General features: G+C 41.0%; 1 protein-coding gene across 2 annotated transcripts in view; it reads left to right on the forward strand.

Moving 5' to 3' along the window:
• The window catches only part of nek1 (NIMA-related kinase 1), a 331746-nt gene that overhangs the window by 287826 nt on the left and 23233 nt on the right, over positions 1-20687 (forward strand). For both annotated transcript variants that reach the window (XM_051927638.1, XM_051927639.1), the window contains exons 32-34: positions 6543-6769; positions 7075-7205; positions 18571-18703. In XM_051927638.1, the coding sequence (XP_051783598.1) occupies positions 6543-6769; positions 7075-7205; positions 18571-18703 (491 nt within the window). The remainder of the gene's footprint in view (positions 1-6542; positions 6770-7074; positions 7206-18570; positions 18704-20687) is intronic.

The following is a 20687-nucleotide window of genomic DNA, read 5'->3' on the forward strand; positions in this document are numbered from 1 at the left end:
TTTATATATATATATATATATATATATAATATACACACACACACATATAAACATATATATACATATACATATATACATATATATACATATCTACATATATATATACATATACACATCCACATATATATACATATATATATATGTATACACATATCAACATATATATATATATATATATATATATATATATATATATATATATATACACATACATACACACACACACACACACACATATATATATATATATATATATATATATATATATATATATATATATACACATACAGATATATATATATATATAGCAACATACCCGCGCTTCGCAGCGGAGAAGTAGTGTGTTAAAGAGGTTATGAAAAAGTAAAGGAAACATTTTAAAAATAACGTAACATGATTGTCAATGTAATTGTGTTGTCATTGTTATGAGTGTTGCTAAAGGAAACATTTTAAAAATAACGTAACATGATTGTCAATGTAATTGTGTTGTCATTGTTATGAGTGTATATGTATATATATATGACAGCAACACTCATAACAATGACAACACAATTACATTGACAATCATGTTACGTTATTTTTAAAATGTTTCCTTTACTTTTTCATAACCTCTTTAACACACTACTTCTCCGCTGCGAAGCGCGGGTATTTTGCTAGTAGATATATATATACACAAATATTATATATACATACATATACACACATACATGCAGTTTCAATAACATACAAATCAATATAAACAACATTTTCATCATTATCATATGAGAATATGAAGTAATACATAAGAAGCACATTTCATATAAATATAAATTATTAAACAGTAAAATCTTCTTCTGTAATTTGCTACCGTGACTATTCGTTTGTCTGTCCAGGATTTTAAATCACCTGTAGCTCGCAAACAGTTTCACCTATTGACTTGAAATCTGGTACACATATAGAACGTCACGTCTACTATCTGCTTTATGGGTGATGATTGTATTACTCTTTTTATCCATCCATCCATCCATTTTTCAACCCGCTGAATCCGAACACAGGGTCACGGGGGTCTGCTGGAGCCAATCTCAGCCAACACAGGGCACAAGGCAGGAAACAATCCTGGGTTTTTATCTTTATTTTATTTTATTGTAGAATCAACTCCTATCTGCACACACCAGGGCGGCCGTGGGCGCATGCGTATGGTGTATTCACTCCACGTTATCGTGCATTGCGCTGTCACTGGTGTTTTGATAAAAGAATTTGAACAACATATAAGAAGCGTATAAATTATTAAACAGTAAAACATTAACATTTAAGAAGTAAAGTTACATTAAGTACTACTGCAGTGCCTTCGGGTATACCTCATTTTTTGTTTGCCCATTACATGCTTTAATGTATACATTTTTTGGTGCACCTACCCGAGAACACGCGACATATAACCGAGCGTGGGAGAAGCATGGATTTTAAACACGCGTTGAGTTCATCTGCTTGTCTCCCTCATGAAATAACTGGTAATGTTTGACTAAAATCTACAGCGAGTAAAACGACATTACCTCTTATTTTTTTTTTTTTACGATCTCTGAGATCTTGCTTTTTTCGGTTCAAGGCTTCATAAGCTCTTTTATGTTCTATGGTGTACTTATCCCAACCCATCATCTTTGAATGTTGCAAGACTTTCGCCTTGTATGTAGATCAGGGTAATTACATTCATTGCATTCCTAGTCTGAATCACAATCTGATTGTATGGGTGGTTACCTGGCACTGTAGGGTTGCCACCTGTCCTTTAAAATACGGAATCGTCCCGTATTTGAGAATGAAATTGCGTGTCCCGTTTTGAATCAATACGGGACGGGATTTGTCCCGTATTTTTTTTATCATTTTTTTTAAAGCAGCGTCTCATGCAAATCATCCCACACGCATTTTATGAAAATGCCTCCTTTCCTACTTTTGATTGGGTAATACTTGATGTCATCGTTAGTTTGATTGGTCTTTTTAACTGTCCAGTGAGGAGGGCGGGTCTTTTAAGTAGAGTCTGCAAACTGTTGGCACTGGGATGTGGCACCCGCTGTAGTATGCGTCCCTTATTTTTTTGTATTAAAAGTGGTAACCCTACCTGGCAGGTAACACTTATGTTTGGTCATGAAGTCGTCTAAAATCCGCCACGTGCCCTCTTTTAATTGTGATTAGCAGATATATATAGCCAAATTCTCGCGCTTCGTTGCGGCGAAGTACTGCTTTTAATTTTTTAAGAAGAAAATAAAACCTTTTTAAACGGATCGAAAATATACCAATAACAATTTGTTAAGGATCTGTTTTTTTGTGAACCTCGCTTTTCACAGCTGTCCTGCTACGGCGTGTGTTTCGTTTATTTGACAGTATGTAGATCGTGGTAATTAAATTCATGGCATTCGTTTTCTGAATCACAATCTGACTGTATGGATGGTTACCTGCCAGGTTACGCTTGTGGTTGGGCAGGAAGTCGCCTTACATCCGCCACGTGCCCTCTTTCTGTTCCCAGAAGCTGATCATAGAATGGTTTTAATAGTTTACTTTCAAATAATGCAAAGAGTATGCGACACGTGTTTCTCCTTAATTCTGGGCTCATCAGGCATACACACTCACTGCATCCCCTCTCGAGAATCGAATATCGTCAGCGCCAGAGTTGAAGCCCCTAACGTTGCGGTCAGCAAGTGGGCTAACATCCGCCATGTGCCGTCTTTCAGTTGCGAGAAGCAGATCATAGAATGGTTGAAACTGTTGCCCCTAACGTTGCGCTACGGCGTGTGGTTCGTTTATACCTCGTGTCTTCTCATTAAACTTTTATCTCGCGAATATGTTATTGCAATCCGCAGCGGGAGCGTTTCTATAAACTTAATTTATACTTACGTTTTACACCGTGCTTTGTTTCCCTTATGAACATGCTTGTATGCTTCACTCTCTCCCTTCTCAATTGTTTAATGAATTTTTTGTTCTTCGCTGTTTGCGGCTCCTCCTTCATTTGTCCCTACTGCGTTCACAGTCTTTTCACGTGATTACGTGGGAGGCGTGATGACGTGACACTCAACTCCTCCTCCCACGGCCATCGAGCTGCCGTCCATTACAGTATATTGTGAAAAAAGAGGTTCCAGTTATGACCATTACGCGTTGAATTTCGAAATGAAACCTGCCTAACTTTTGTAAGTAAGCTGTAAGGAATCAGCCTGCCAAATTTCAGCCTTCCACCTACACGGGAAGTTGGAGAATTAGTGATGAGTGAGTCAGTCAGTCAGTGAGTGAGTGAATCAGTCAGTGAGGGCTTTGCTTTTTATTATTATATATACATATATATATATATAATGTGTGTGTGTGTATATATATATATATATATATATATATGTGTGTGTATGTATATATATATATATATATATATATATATATATATATATGTGTGTGTGTGTATATATAGGAGGACTTTTACAAAAAGGTGACGGAGATTTTCGTGGAGAAGGATAGGTGCATGGACTTCATCTATACTAAGAAAAGGCAAAGCCCTCACTGACTCACTCATCACTAATTCTCCAACTTCCCATGTAGGTAGAAGGCTGAAATTTGGCAGGCTCATTCCTTACAGCTTACTTACAAAAGTTAAGCAGGTTTCATTTCAAAATTCTACGCGTAACGGTCGACAACATCCGCCATGTTAAACTTTCTTATTTATGGCCCCATCTTCACGAAATTTGGTAGGCGGCTTCCCTGCGCTAACTGAAACCGATGTACGTACTTATTTCGGTGGTATGACGCCACTGTCAGCCGCCATATTGAACTTTCCAATGGTCTTTGTTAGTTATGGGCCCATCTTCAAGAAATTTGGTACGCGGGTTTCCAATGCTAACTGAATCCTACTTTACGTACATATATACGTCCATAGCCTGCAGCTCGGTTGCCATGTGAGGCGGTGTTGGGTCCCCCATCCTCACGCCTCCCACTTAGTTGGCTGCCTGCCTATATAAGGCCGTCCATCGCTCCGGTCTCTTCATTCCCTTCCTTGCTTTGCCACGGTATTCACGTCTCCCTGCTGAAAACAGCAACCTTTTTATTTAATCCACGGCTTCTCCACTGTTTTATTGTTCGTTTATTACAATTATAGTTATTGTGTAGGTATTTTAGACTTGGTTTACTTTGTTCAGATACCCATTTCCTTTATTGTTCCAACCGTACCCCCATTAACATGTCTATCGAGGTGATCACCATCGATCAAAGAACTGTCACTTACCGAGTGGTTTCCATGCCCGGAGATGGCGACTGCCTTTTCCATTCTCTGTGTTACATATTGCACGGCCATATCAGGCTCACTCTTGATATCCGGAGGAACATTGTGTCTTATGTATTGAATGACTGGGACAGGTTCAAGGTGTGGACTGATGACGGTACAAGAGATAATTATACTACAAAGGAGCACTATAACAACAACAACATTTATTTATATAGCACATTTTCATACAAAAAAGTAGCTCAAAGTGCATTACATAATGAAGAAAACAAAAATAAAAGACAAAGTAAGAAATTGAAATAAGGCAACATTAGTTAACATAGAATAGAGAAAGGTCCAATGGCCAGGGAGGACAGAAAAAACAAACAAAAAAAAATCCAGACGGCTGGAGAAAAAAATAAAATCTGCTGGGGTTCCAGGCCACAAGACCGCCCAGTCCCCTCTGGGCATTCTACCTAACAAATATGAAATAGTCCTCTATATAAGAGTGAAATGCTTAAGCCCTTCACCTGTGGTTCTGCATGTGAGTTGATGGCTGCCGCTGAATTGTTCGGTTGTCGCTGTGTACCGAAATGGCCAAATATTTTACATCTTTGGACAACCGCCAATGCCTCTTAAACATCTTAGGTTCACAGGTGACGATTTGAGTAGTGGACACTTTGATGTTTATGAATGTTTAACTTCGCATCCAGCTTTTGAGAGTTTATCGATGAAACCCATTTCAATTCAAACGCCTCCAATTTCCAGTAAGGCTCAGCTTCGCAATGACAATTAGTAAGTCTCAGGGACAGACCCTACAAAAGGTTGGCATTGATTTGAGGCAAGATTGCTTTTCACATGGCCAGCTATACGTTACATGCTGAAGAGTAAGCTCAGCGCACAGCTTGGTCATATTACAACCGGAGGGCTGAACTGACAACGTGGTATACAAAGAGATCCTTAACAAATAATTATTGGTATATTTTCCCTCAGTTTAAAAAGGTTTACTTTTCTTCTTAATAAAAATTTTAAAGCAGTACTTTGCCGCTGCGAAGCGCGGGTATTTTGCTAGTTTACAAATAAATCGTTTATGGTCTTACCTTTTCAATTTTATGAAAAATGAGAACCGACTAAGAAAAAGAAAAATCCAATATTTAAAAACTAAATTTTGACCTTAAATAAAAATATTCTTTTGTTTTTCTTGTCTTGGCTGCAGTCGGGTCATAATCTGGATCTTGAGTTGGTTTGTCATGTGGTGGGTGCGGCAATGCACTGTATTAGTGCGTGCTCCAAACCTCCTCCTCTTCCTCCTTTTGTTGAACAGTCTGTACTAAAATTGATTTAAGCATCAGAATTAAAAGCTTTTAAAAACAACTAAATCAATTAAGGTCAAAATTGAAATCCATTTTTTTTGTACACCACTTGTATCGAATGAGTTTGAATTGTGAAATTGCAACGACAAATTTAGAGCACATGGAGGGTGCAGAACAAATGCGCTCTCACGCTGCTATAAATGTAATGTTCTTTCTTAGCCAAATATACCTTACCTATGTGTGTGTAAAGAATGCTGATGAGATATGAAACTTAACCAGTAGTCAATGTGCGTGCTGCCAATTGAATAGTGAATAAGCTACTCTTTTGGGTTCATATATTTGTAAATCTGACTGTGAAGGAGTCAGTGCCTCACCAGCCGTGAACCTCACCACACGTCACTGCCCTTCAGTACTGGCAGCAGAAATTGTCAACGTACAGTCTGCTGGCGCCAGTAGGTAGGATTTCATCTGTGCACCTGCATTACAGACGCTCATCAAGCAAATATTTTTACTGTGTGGCTATCTGCGCAATGGACGTTGTTGCAACATGAAAAAATCTCTCTAAATGCTTGCTTGTTTAAAGCTTAACAGCAACGTGCTTGCACAGACTGGTTTCTTGTGTTGAAACAGTTGATCTTGCTGACTGTACTCAATTGGCCACTTAATCTGCTTGATAGTCAAGCAGTGTTTAACAGCATTATGAACTGTGAGTGTATTTTGTTGACTGAAACATAACTGGCATTGAAATATGTGTAGGCCAGCATTTGTGGTCTTGCAATAGAGAAAAAAAAAAACTAAAATTGTACTAATATTATGTAAAAAAGCCAGAACTAAATAAAATAAAAACTAAAATTTTAAACACAGAACTAAATAAAAATAAAAATTGTTGACTCCATTGAAAACTACAACAAAATAAAAATAAATTTTATAAAATAAAATAAAAACTAAAACTACAATTAATATCAGAACTGAAATATCACTGCACCCATTGAGAGCTCCATATTAGCATTTATTTATTTCTGCAGAATGTTTGAGGAACCTGACGACGATTTAACAGCGCTGCAGGCTTCAATGGAAAGACTGCTGCAGGAACATCCAAGTGAGGAGTACAGTGAAGATGATGATGTTGCATTCAATAAAAATCATGCAGATGCTGTTGATGGTACTGAAGCTGACATCAATGGAGTCAGTGATGGAGAGGAAGATAACCGCCTCAGCACTGAGAGTGATCTTAATGAAGAGTGGCATTCAGGTAGTAATCAGCAAAGTATTGATTCTCTGAACTGTTTTTTGTTAATTGCTGTAAATTTCTGTTGACACATTAGAAAATAGCATCACTAAACGTTTTGGGTATTTGAAGTGTTATTACATTTTTTTTTAAAATTGTGATCATTTAATACATGAGACATGTTAAATTCATTCAGACCACTGAATTTAGCATTCTTGCTGTTTAAAGCATATTAAGAAATTTGGAGCATATTATGGAGAATATGTATGTATAAACCATAGAAGTAATATTAAAGTTGTCCATATTTAATATTTATTCTCAATCTGTAGATGACTCAGATGTTGATGTTGCAAGTGATGGTGATCAAGATAGTATTTTCAGCCGACTAGAAGCACTAAGGCTCAACCTGGAACAAGAAATGGGTTTTGAGAATTTCATTGAGGCCTACAATAAAATAAAGGTATGCTGAAATATTTCCATGTGAGTAACATAAGTTAAAATGTACTTTAATCATTCTAGTATACTAATCGTTAAAAAGGAGCACCACAATATTAATAAATTTTATGTAAGCCATAATTTAAATACTCGCAGGTATGGAAAAATGGTTTAAGGAAGGATATTAATAATTAACTGTTTTGTTATATTATCAATAAAAGCAGGCATATGTGTCAGTACCAAGAAAAGGGTATCGTCGATATTCATTTACAGCATATTGCGTTCATATGAACAATGTGGATATTCAACTGTAACTGATTTATAGTGTCCTCTACTATACCGATTAAGCAGAATGAGAGAATTTCCTTAAAAGCACTCCACTATAAGGTGATGTAAAAAGAAATATACAGTTTATTTAAAATGTTTCTACTTTTATAGCAGTTTTTTTTTTTTTTATCCCTAATAGTAGTCTACTGAAATCATCAGAATTATAAAATATTACATACATGAAAAGCTGTGTGCAGCACCTGGCCTTGGAAAACAACTTTGCAACGGAGAAAAATTAAAATGAAACTCATTACCCTTGATAGATTCAGATATGCATGAGTGCTTCCCAAATTATGTTAAGCAGTCATCTGATGATTTCATTTCTGTGATCAAACATAAGTTTTATCCAGAATAGATTGCATGCCTTGTGATTGATGCTGTTTGGCACCTTTAAGTGGATTAAGTAAGTTCAGAAATGCGTGCTTAAATAAACAGAATAATTTGTAAAAACAATTCTGGCAACTGTCTGGTTGTCCACAATCCGGTATATGATTGGGCTACTTTACTTTCACATTTGGGTTCCCAGAGGGTCGTATTGGTTTTTATTCAAATCTATATTTTCTTTCAGGGAATTCCTACAAGAAGGTAAGTGTCTAACTTTTTTTCCGCGCATTGAAGTAAACCTGCAAGTCAATCAAAAGCAATAATGGTACCTTTTACATACCAAGGTTGTCTTAAATCATAAGTTTCTACAATTGTTTGCTCTCTTTTATTTGGAAAATATGCAGTTATTACCATTGGATAGCTGTGGTTCATACCATTCCAGTAATGTGTAGTTGTTAATGATTGGTCATTTGTACAACATGACACAGCTTTGCACAAAAGGCATCAAATAAATTGGGTTCAGGACAGCTTAGTATTATATAGTTACTCACTAAACTGGTGTGATGTAGCAAAACCATGGAGATTGTTTGGTTAACGTGTAATGAGACTTGAAGTTTATACTAGGGAAATGTCATCTTCAGAAAAAAGAAAAATATACTGTAAAGTTGTGGAAATCATTGAATGCCAGTGATAAGGAATATGAAGACCCTGAGTCAGATTCTGATCACCATTTTGACTCTATTGAGAATGACACATAGTGCTAATACTTGATTTGTTCATATTGCTTATAGTAACTTTGAAGTGTGACAGCATACAGTTTTACAGTTCAAACTCCATTTACCATACCCAGATGCTGTCTGCTGCACATTATCCCCCATGTTAGTTTTCTGAGTAATGCTCTTCCAGTTTCAATATAGAGTACCGCCAACATTTCTAAGCATACCGGAGAGTACTGTTGTGCTGTACTCATGCCTCAATTTCACATGGGGACACACTCCCACACTTCGACTGAATGCCACTGTATTTCGTACAACACATGATTTCATAAGGGTCCTCTTTTTTTTATCATATGTACTTTTTTTGCAGTGCTTGAGGTTTCACAGAGACATCCCCCAGCCTACTCCCCAAACACTGTTTGATCAAATGTCACTGTGTCATACCAGTCATAATTTCAGGAGGGACTGCTCTTCTATTGAATATACTTGTTTTGTAGCACTTCACGAGCACACCCGCCCACCACTGTTCAATCTAATGCTAGTGATGCTATAAAAAAAAATACAAGAGTTACCTCTAATTTGGTTCCACTTCAAGAACTGTTTCTGGTTATACCAGTTTTCCTCCAGCATGCCAAGCATGTGCTGTGTCTTAGGTTGACTGGGCAGTCTATATTGGCCCCTGTGTGAATGGTTTAGGTGTGTGTGAGAGAGAAAGAAAGAGTGTGACTAACTCTGGATTCCTGCCCAGGGCTGTCAGAAAAGGCATTTGGGGGGGGGGGGGGGGGGGGTTGGGTATTGGGTGTACAGTTTATTTATTATGAACATGTTCTTCTTAAGTTTGCATATGCTGGATTTACAGTGCATCCGGAAAGTATTCACAGCGCATCACTTTTTCCGCATTTTATGTTACAGCCTTATTCCAAAATGGATTAAATTCATTTTTTTCCTCAGAATTCTACACACAACACCCCATAATGACAACGTGAAAAAAGTTTACTTGAGGTTTTTGCAAATTTATTAAAAAAAAAAACAAAACTGAGCAATCTCACATGTACATAAGTATTCACAGCCTTTGCTCAATATTTTGTCGATGCACCTTTGGCAAAAATTACAGCCTCAAGTCTTTTTGAATATGATGGCACAAGCTTGGCACACCTATTCTTGGCCAGTTTCGCCCATTCCTCTTTGCAGCACCTCTCAATCTCCATCAGGTTGGATGGGAAGTGTCGGTGCACAGCCATTTTAAGATCTCTCCAGAGATGTTCAATTGGATTCAAGTCTGGGCTCTGGCTGGGCCACTCAAGAACATTCACAGAGTTGTCCTGAAGCCACTCCTTTGATATCCTGGCTGTGTGCTTAGGGTCGTTGTCCTAAGATGAAACGTCGCTCCAGTCTGAGGTCAAGAGCGCTCTGGAGCAGGTTTTCATCCAGGATGTCTCTGTACATTGCTGCAGTCATCTTTCCCTTTATCCTGACTAGTCTCTTAGTCCCTGCCGCTGATAAACATCCCCACAGCATGATGCTGCCACCACCATGCTTCACTGTAGGGATGGTATTGGGCTGGTGATGAGCGGTGCCTGGTTTCCTCCAAATGTGACACCTGGCATTCACACCAAAGAGTTCAATCTTTGTCTCATCAGACTAGAGAATTTTCTTTCTCATGGTCTGAGAGTTCTTCAGGTGCCTTTTGGCAAACTCCAGGTGGGCTGCCATGTGCCTTTTACTAAGGAGTGGCTTCCGTCTGGCCACTCTACCATACAGGCCTGATTGGTAGATTGCTGCAGAGATGGTTGTCCTTCTGGAAGGTTCTTCTCTCTCCACAGAGGACCTCTGGAGCTCTGACAGAGTGACCATCGGGTTCTTGGTCACCTCCCTGTCTAAGGCCCTTCTCCCCCGATCACTCAGTTTAGATGGCCGGCCAGCTCTAGGAAGAGTCCTGGTGGTTTTGAACTTCTTCCATTTACGGATGATGGAGGCCACTGTGCTCATTGGGACCTTCAAAGCAGCAGAAATTTTTCTGTAACCTTCCCCAGATATGTGCCTCGAGACAATCCTGTCTCGGAGGTCTACAGACAATTCCTTTGACTTCATGCTTGGTTTGTGCTCTGACATGAACTGTCAACTGTGGGAACTTATATAGACAGGTGTGTGCCTTTCCAAATCATGTTCAATCAACTGAATTTACCACAGGTGGACTCCAATTAAGCTGCAGAAACATCTCAAGGATGATCAGGGGAAACAGGATGCACCTGAGCTCAATTATGAGCTTCATGGCAAAGGCTGTGAATACTTATGTACATGTGCTTTCTCAATTTTTTTATTTTTAATTAATTTGCAAAAATCTCAAGTAAACTTTTTTCACGTTGTCATTATGGGCTGTTGTGTGTAGAATTCTGAGGGAAAAATGAATTTAATCCATTTTGGAATAAGGCTGTAACATAACAAAATGTGGAAAAAGTGATGCGCTGTGAATACTTTCCGGATGCACTGTATGTCCAAGTTTCTGTTGATGGCGTTCTCATTTGATAGGACAAACTTCAAAAAGAATCGCAACACGTATACAGGAACATCGCAACGCCATTAGAAGAACAGACTCACTATCATTGATCTATACGCATACTAAATCAACAGGACATATATTTAACTGGGACAATGTACAAGTAAAATGTAAGGCCAGTACTAAAAGTGCCAGAGAGCTGGCCAAATCTTGGCAATCAAACGCCATCAACAGACACTTGGACATAAATCCAGCATATGCAAACTTAAGAAGAACATGTTCATAAGAAATAAACTGTACACCCAGTACCCCCCCCCCAATGCCCCCCCCCCCCCCGATCACACTGACTTAGCCAAACCCCACATAATTTTTTGCTATATATTGCCTTTGATTCTTGTAAGTCTAAGCATTATCCTCTGATGAAGACCCCTGGCAGGGGTTAAAAGCTCAGGCATAAAAATTACTTTATGATACGTGATTCATTTTTCTCCCTTTGTGGATCTCCAGCTGCAAATATGCAAACCGTATCACAGACCTTCTCTTCTATATATACATACTAGCAAAATACCCGCGCTTCGCAGCGGAGAAGTAGTGTGTTAAAGAGGTTATGTAAACATATATATACATAAACATATATACATATATATACATATACACATCCACATATATATATATATACATATATCAACATATATATACACACATACATATACACACATACATACACATATATATATACATATACATATTTGTATATCTACATATATATACACATATATACATATACATATTTGTATATATACATATATATACATATACATATTTGTATATCTACATATATATACACATATATACATATATATACATATACATATTTGTATATCTACATATATATACACATATATACATATATATACATATACATATTTGTATATCTACATACATACACATATATCTATCTATATATCATATATATATATATATAGCTGATTACCCAGTGGATTCGCTCACTGAGTGCAAGAGAAAAAAATGAAATGTATGTATAAAATAAGTTTAATTGCCAAATTTATTTTTCCACAAATAAAGAGCACTTACAATAACATAGAAATCAATATAAACAACATTAACATCATTATCATATGAGAATATGAAGTAATATATAAGAAGCACATTGCATATAAATATAAATTATTAAACAGTAAAATGTTCTTCTATAATACGCTACTGTGGCTATTCGTTTGTCTGTCCAGGATTTTAAATCAGCTGTAGCTCGCAAACCGTTTCACCTATTGACTTGAAATTTGGTACACATATACTACGTCACGTCAACTATTCGCTTTCCCACACATATGAACATATAGATATATATACATATATACACATACATATACACACACATACACATATATACATATACATACATAGTGCGTTGCAACACGGGCTGTGATTGTTACATGGGAGGGAGAGGACAAATCACAGCTTCCCGCTTTCTAATCGGGCTTGTGATTGCTGCTTTGACGGATGCCCAGATCCCACAGTATTTCCCCTTAGGAGAGGCGTTAGGCAAGTGTAATTGAATAGCGGTGCTGCAAGTTATTACTCTTTTTATCTTTATTTTATTTTATTGTAGAATGAACTCACAGCTGCGCGCACCAGTGCGTGCGTGGCGGATGCGTACGGCTGCCGTTTTCATTGTCTACCACCTTCGCTAATCATTCTTGAGGCAGATTGAAGACTTAAGTGCCAGCTTAACTGAAAAATTAAAGAAAACATACTAAGTTTTAAAAAAAATCAGTTTTAACGGGAAAGATGCCGACGAAAGAAGAGAAGCAGCGGGACGCTAGGGTGAAGAGCTGCTCATTAAGCAGCAAGCGCATCAACCTCTGAGCAAACGAATGGTAAACGTACAGAGAAAGAGGATAAATAACATGAATGCTCATGTCAAGTGTATTCACTCCACGTTATCGTGCAGTGCGCTGTTACTGGTATTTTGATAAAAGAATCTGAATAACATACAAGAAGCGTATAAATCATTAAACAGTAAAACATTAACATTTAAGAAGTAAAGATACATTGAGTACTACTGTAGTGCTTTCGGGTATAGTACATTTTTTGTTTGCCCATTACATGCATAAATGTATACATTTTTTGGTGTACCTACCCAAGGACACGCGACATGACCCGGCAGTTAAAAATTTATTGCTCCAGCAATTTTAACTCTGTTACAAAGTCAACTAATATGGTATTGCAAACGGCAGCGGGAGCGTTTCTATAAACTCAATTTAAACTTACTGTTTACACCGTGCTTTGAAGATGCATAGTATGCGACACGTGTTTCGCCGTAATTGTGGGCTCATCAGGAGTACACAGTCACTGCACTCCCTTACGGGAATCGATCCTCGGACGTAGAGGCGAAGCCCCTAACGTTGTGCCACGGCGTGTGGTTCGTTCATTTGACAGCATGTAGATCGGGGTAATTACATTGCAGGCATTCGTAGTCTGATTCACAATCTGATTGTATGGGTGGTTACCTACCAGGTAACGCTTGTGGTTGGTGAGCAAGTCGGCTAACTTCTGCCACGGTGCTCTCTTTCAGTTGCGTGAAGCAGATCATACAATGGTTGAAATAGTTTAATATATATAGCAAAATCACCGCGCTTCGCAGGAGCGAATATGGTATTGCAAACGGCAGCGTTTCTATAAACTTAATTTAAAGTTACGGTTTATACCGTGCTTTGTTTCATATTCTTTTCCTACCTTATCAATTCTGTGATGTGTTTTTTGAACAGGTTTGATTCATGGAAGTGATCACTCCTGCTGCGTTCAGTCACTTCACGTGAGCCGCTTTCTTTTGTGATGTTGTGATGTCCACGGGTTTATTTAATGTTAGCTAAGACCCGGCAGTTAAAAGTTTCTCGCTACAGCAATTTTAACTCTGTTACAAAGTGATGCAAACTCTCGTTTATACCTCGTGTCTTCTCATTAAACTTGTATCTCGCGAATATGGCATTGCAAACGGCAGCGGGAGCGTTTCTATAAAGTTAATTTAAGGTTACGGTTTACACCGTGCTTTTTTATACCTCGTGTCTTCTCATTAAACTTGTATCTTGCGAATATGGTATTGCAAACGGCAGCGGGAGCATTTCTATAAAGTTAATTTAGACTTACGGTTTACACCGTGCTTTTTTATACCTCGTGTCTTATGAAGATGCTTGTATGCGTCACTCACTTGCTTCTTATTGTTTCGCTGCCTTTTCAATTGTGTAATGAATGTTTTCTTCAGCGCTCTTTGGGGCTCCTCCTTCTTTTCTACGTACTGAGTTCACAGTCAGTTCACGTGATTACATGGGAGGCGTGATGACGCGACACGCAACTCAGTCTCCTACGGCCATCTTGCTGCCTTCCATTACAGTATATGGACAAAAAAGAGGTTCCAGTTATGACCATTACGCGTATAATTTTGAAATGAAACCTGCCTAACTTTTGTAAGTAAGCTGTAAGGAATGAGCCTGCCAAATTTCAGCCTTCCACCTACACGGGAAGTTGGACAATTAGTGATGAGTGAGTCAGTCAGTCAGTGAGTGAGTGAGTGAGTGAGGGCTTTGCCTTTTATTATTATAGATACATATATATATATATATATATATATATATATATAGCTTACCTCTATTGTTATGCATAAGTATGGGCATGCTTGAGAAAATTAGTTACTTTGTTGATTTTTGAAATGAAAAGTTTTAAACAACAACCCCTGCAACACGAACACAAATTTTAATGAAGTGTTACATTTTGTTTTCCATGACCTTAAACACAGAAAAAAAATCAAATATAAATTGTGATTTTAGCAAAGATGTGGGCACAACCAACCCATAAGTACTTTGTTACCCCACATTTGGCAGATATCACAGCATGCACATACGTTTTGTAGCCTGCTGTGAGTGTTTCTATTCTAGGCAGTGGAATTTTTGCCCATTTTTTCCTTGATGATTGCACCTCAGACCCTCCAACGTCGGGTCCTTGGGTTGCCACCTTGAGAGGCACACATGGCCTTTAGACTGCAGTTCTTTTGCAGCCACTTCCACGACTGAGGCTTTGAATAAGGCCCATTCAGACTCTATTTCCCTAGCCTCCCCCAGGATGCAGGAAAAACTCTTTCAGAGGTTGGAGTTTAAAGTCCTCTGGACAAGGGCGTTCCCCAAACATCACCAGTCCATGCTCCCTATTTGCTTGGGCTTTTCCAGGTCTGTCCAGGCACCTACCCCACCATCTGACCCAACTCACCACCAGGTTGTGATCAGTTGATGGGTGAAGTGAAGGGATAGACCTAAGTATCCAAAACATACACCCGCAAATTTGATGATACGATTATGAACTTGATCATAGATCTTTGTCCTAAGGTGCTCTGGTACCAAGTACATGTATGAGCCACCTTATGTTCTAACATGTTGTTTGCTATGGACAAACCATGCCTAGCACAGAAGTCCAATAACAAAACACTGGTTGGATTTAGATCAGGGAGGCTGTTCCTCCCAATCATGCCTTTTCAGGTGTCTCCATCATTACCCACATGGGTGTTGAAATCTCTCAGCAGAACTATGGAGTCCCCACCTTGGGACCCTTTCCAGGATCTCGGCCAGTGCCTCCAAAAAAGCTTAGTTCTCCGAACTGACATTTGGTGTATAGGGAAATATAGTAAACAAGAGTCCTCCCCTCCGTGACCTTCAGCCACTCGGAGGAATCCCTTTCATTATCCTGGACAAACTCCAACATGGCATTGACCAGGCAGGGACTTGGTAAGGAGTCCAGTCCTGGCTGACGCCTTTCCTCCAGGACAAGTTCAGAGTAAAGAAGACTCCAGCCTCGTTAGAGGGGTTTGGTTCCAGAACCAAGCAAATGAGTGGACATGAGCCCAACTATATCTAGCTTAGAGCTCTCCACCTCACCCACCAATTCCGGCTCCTACCCCCTTCAGAGACATGACATTCCACTTCACAAGATTCAGTTTGTGTGTCTTGGTTTCAGTCTGCTAAGGCCTCTGTCTTTGATTGGCACTCAGTTCACATTGGACCACGCCCTTATTCCTCCTGCAGGTGGAGGGCCCACAGGAGCCAATATACAGTACATACTTCATATACATACTTTCTTCTTCTTCTTCCATGCTCCCACTTCAGATTGGGGAGCCTCTTGAACCCGACACCGTTGATAGTCATGACTGGGATGAGCTTGCCAGACAAAACATACATTTGGCAAGGGGTAGGTGCAAAAAAGGTGCTCAGTGCTTTTATTAGAATAAAATCAGAACCGTGTTCAAAAGTCCACTGTTCAATCTTCAGTAAATAAGTAATTCAGTAAAACAAAGGTGCTTTGACAGTGGTGGCATGGTGGCGCAGTGGTAGCACTGCTGCCTCGCAGTAAGGAGACCTGGGTTCGCTTCCCGGGTCCTCTCTGCGTGGAGTTTGCATGTTCCCCTGTGTCTGCGTGGGTTTCCTCTGGGTGCTCCGGTTTCCTCCCACAGTCCAAAGACATGCAGGTTAGGTGCATTGGTGATCCTAAATTGTCCCTAGTGTGTGTGTGTGTGTGTGTGTGTGTGTCCTGCGGTGGGCTGGCACCCTGCCAGGGGTTTCTTCCTGCCTTGCTCCTTGTGTTGGCTGGAATTGGTTCCAGCAGACCCACCGTGACAGGATATAGCGGTTTGGACGATGACTGACTGACTGCTTTGAAAATTAAAATCCAATGAATAGAAAATCCATTTAAACAAGGTTAAAACATAGGCATTTATGTCCAATGAGCCTCGGTAATCTGACTTCTCTTTAGCTCTCCCTTTCCAGACCTTGCATCCCGAGAAGTCCCCCAGCAGGCACAGACAACCTTTTTTTCCTGATTCCCCATCGACAATCCTGTGGAGTCTGGGGAAAGCTGCCGAGCCCCTCTCCATACCCACCACTACCAATCCGTTGGCTCCTCCCGGCAAGAGCACAATTCTGAGCATAGTGGTCGCTCCTGCTACTTGGACACTCTACAGGATTAACTCCTCAGCCCTCTCCTGAGCGCCAGCCACACACTTCTTCCTGGGGCACTACTCCCGTCCGCCTGCTTCCTCTCATTGCACCTGCTCACTCTTGCCTGGTTTTCCCACATTAACCTCCGTGCCATTTTCCTTTCGTTTCTCTTCTCTTTTTTCCAATCCTATGCTCCCCTTTTATATACTGGTGAAAGTTACAGGTGCGATTGCTTAAGTGCTGCCCTGTGATGATAACAAGACAGACTGCCCGCATGTGCCAGCAAGGCATGGCTGGCTGACCACCTCACACCAACCCAGAGATGAGCCGTCTTCTCAGACAGCCACTCGCACTTGTTCCACTCCCCAGCATGAGGGCTTCCTTTATTTATTTTGAAACGCTCCGACAACCATGGACCTCTCTTACCATGTACCTCCTCCCTTAAAGTCGCCAGTTGTACAAGAATGCTCCACACCTTCACCAACCCACTGTAATTGACGGCTCAAGTCCACAGTGTGGCCTTACACTGCACTAAAACCAAATACATAACAAAAGCACTAAAACAAACCCCTTAAAATGAAAACCCAAGCCCCATTCGTAAAGACAGGACATTACTTCAATTTCATTGTTCCTTTGTAAAAGTGACAATGACAATAAAGATCTATCTATCTAAAAGAATAGGAACATTTAAAATGACACTGAAACAAACAAGAAAAAGTAAGTGTCCATTAAAAAGTTCAGTTCTTAAAACGTCCTCTTCCAGCTTGAGTGTTGTGGGTTCTTTAAAAGGCAGGCAACTCTCCTGCTTGCTGTTCCTTTGTCTAGTCTTCAGTCCTCACCACCTTGGTTGATCCGACTGCTGCCACCTAATGTGACAGTGAGGGTCGGCTCAATGCTCCCACTTCAGCTTTGAATGCGCCATGTGTCAATAATGGTAATCATTGAGTTTTCAGTCAGTAAGTTATCAAAAATGTCAAACTTTTTCTCATATCAACATTTTGATGTTATGTACTATACCTATAAAGGTACTAGTATGCAAAAGTGAGCCTATTAGGTGCCTTAGTTCTTGAGATATGGTCTTGTGAAATTGATGAAAAAATAAAGCTGTGTCAAATTTAACACCCCTCTCCCCTCACAAAATTGGCTGTATCTTAGAAATTATTGATCTTACATCAAAATAATTTTACAGGGCGTCTCCTGGATAACATGGGTACACCTTGCACTTTTTCAAATTTTTTTGAGACTGAAATGCATGGGATTTCTTTAAAACTGGTTGATTTAACATGGAATGACCCAGATAACTAATATAAATTATATATATATATAAAATATATATTTAGCTGACTGATAGGCTGAGTTTACATTCAGCAACACCGGTACACCTCCTGTAACACTCTTAATTGTAATAGGAGGATTATTTGAACAAATCATTTATGCTGTTTTGGCTCTTGGTACAAGTGGAAAAGTGTCATTACCGTACATATGATCTTGGTGTTGATAACTTTAAATGTTATTGTCTTTTGTTAGGCTATACATGAAGATGAAGATGAGAACATTGACATTGGTTCCAGTATAGTGAAGAGTATTCTCGGCAATGAACATTTGCACTTGTACCCGAAGATCCTTCACCTTGTAATGGCTGATGGGGCATATCAAGAAGGTATGTTCCAGGTTTTCTTCACATTTGCAGGATAAAACTGTTTCTATTGTGCATGAATTATTCATAAGAAGTTACAGTGCAATTATCCATCCATCCATTGTCTCCCGCTTATCCGAGGTCGGGTCGCGGGGGCAGCAGCTTGAGCAGAGATGCCCAGACTTCCCTCTCCCCGGCCACTTCTTCTAGCTCTTCCGGGAGAATCCTAATGCGTTCCCAGGCCAGTCGAGAGACATAGTCCCTCCAGCGTGTCCTGGGTCTTCCCCGGGGCCTCCTCCCGGTTAGACGTGCCCGGAACACCTCACCAGGGAGGCGTCCATGAGGCATCCTGATCAGATGCCCGAGCCACCTCATCTGACTCCTCTCGATGCGGAGGAGCAGCGGCTCTACTCTGAGCCCCTCCCGGATGACTGAGCTTCTCACCCTATCTTTAAGGGAAAGCCCAGACACCCTGCGGAGGAAACTCATTTCAGCCGCTTGTATTCGCGATCTCGTTCTTTCGGTCACTACCCATAGCTCATGACCATAGGTGAGGGTAGGAACATAGATCGACTGGTAAATTGAGAGCTTCGCCTTGCGGCTCAGCTCCTTTTTCACCACGACAGACCGATGCAGCGCCCGCATTACTGCGGATGCCGCACCGATCCGCCTGTCGATCTCGCGCTCCATTCTTCCCTCACTCGTGAACAAGACCCCGAGATACTTGAACTCCTCCACTTGGGGCAGGATCTCGCTACCAACCCTGAGAGGGCACTCCACCCTTTTCCGGCTGAGGACCATGGTTTCGGATTTGGAGGTGCTGATTCTCATCCCAGCCGCTTCACACTCGGCTGCGAACCGATCGAGAGAGAGCTGAAGATTACGGCCTGATGAAGCAAACAGGACAACGTCATCTGCAAAAAGCAGTGACCCAATCCTGAGCCCACCAAACCGGACCCCCTCAACGCCCTGGCTGCGCCTAGAAATTCTGTCCATAAAATTTATGAACAGAATCGGTGACAAAGGGCAGCCCTGGCGGAGTCCAACTCTCACTGGAAACGGGTTCGACTTACTGCCGGAAATGCGGACCAAGCTGTGGCACCGATCGTACAGGGACCGAACAGCCCTTATCAGGGGAGCCGGTACCCCATACTCTCGGAGTACCCCCTACAGGATTCCCCGAGGGACACGGTCGAATGCCTGCCACCTTATCGTGGTGGAGGGGTTTGCGTGTCCCAATGATCCTAGGAGCTCTGTTGTCCGGGGCTTTATGCCCCTGGTAGGGCCACCCAAGGCAAACTGGTCCTAGGTGAGGGATGAGACAAAGAGCAGTTAAACAAACCTCCTATGATGAAAAACAATTTTGGACGGCGTTTTCCCTTGCCCGGACGCAGGTCACCGGGGCCCCACTCTGGAGCCAGGCCTGGAAGTGGGGCTCGATGGCGAGCGCCTGGTGGCCGGTCTGCACCCATGGTGCTCGGCCGGGCACAGCCCGAAGAGGCAACGTGGGTCCCCCTTCCCATGGGCTCACCACCTATGGGAGGGGCCAAGGAGGTCGGGTGCAGTGTGAGTTGGGTGGTGGCCGAAGGCGGGGACCTTGGCAGTCCGATCCTCGGCTACAGAAGCTGGCTCTTGGGACGTGGAATGTCACCTCTCTGAAGGGGAAGGAGCCTGAGCTAGTGCGCGAAGTTGAGAGGTTCCATCTAGATATAGTCGGACTCACCTCGACGCACAGCTTGGACTCTGGAACCAATCTCCTTGAGAGGGGCTGGACTCTGTACCACTCTGGAGTTGCCCCCGGTGAGAGGCGCCGAGCGGGTGTTGGTATACTTATTGCCCCCCAACTTGGAGCCTGTACATTGGGGTTTACCCCGGTGGACGAGAGGGTAGCCTTTCTTCACCTTCGGGTGGGGGGACGGGTCCTAACTGTTGTTTGTGCGTATGCACCGAACAGCAGTTCGGAGTACCCACCCTTTTTGGAGTCCCTGGAGGGGGTGCTAGAGGGCAT

This window comes from Erpetoichthys calabaricus, chromosome 5 (assembly GCF_900747795.2).
Source record: "Erpetoichthys calabaricus chromosome 5, fErpCal1.3, whole genome shotgun sequence".
In the NCBI taxonomy this organism is placed as follows: domain Eukaryota; kingdom Metazoa; phylum Chordata; class Cladistia; order Polypteriformes; family Polypteridae; genus Erpetoichthys; species Erpetoichthys calabaricus.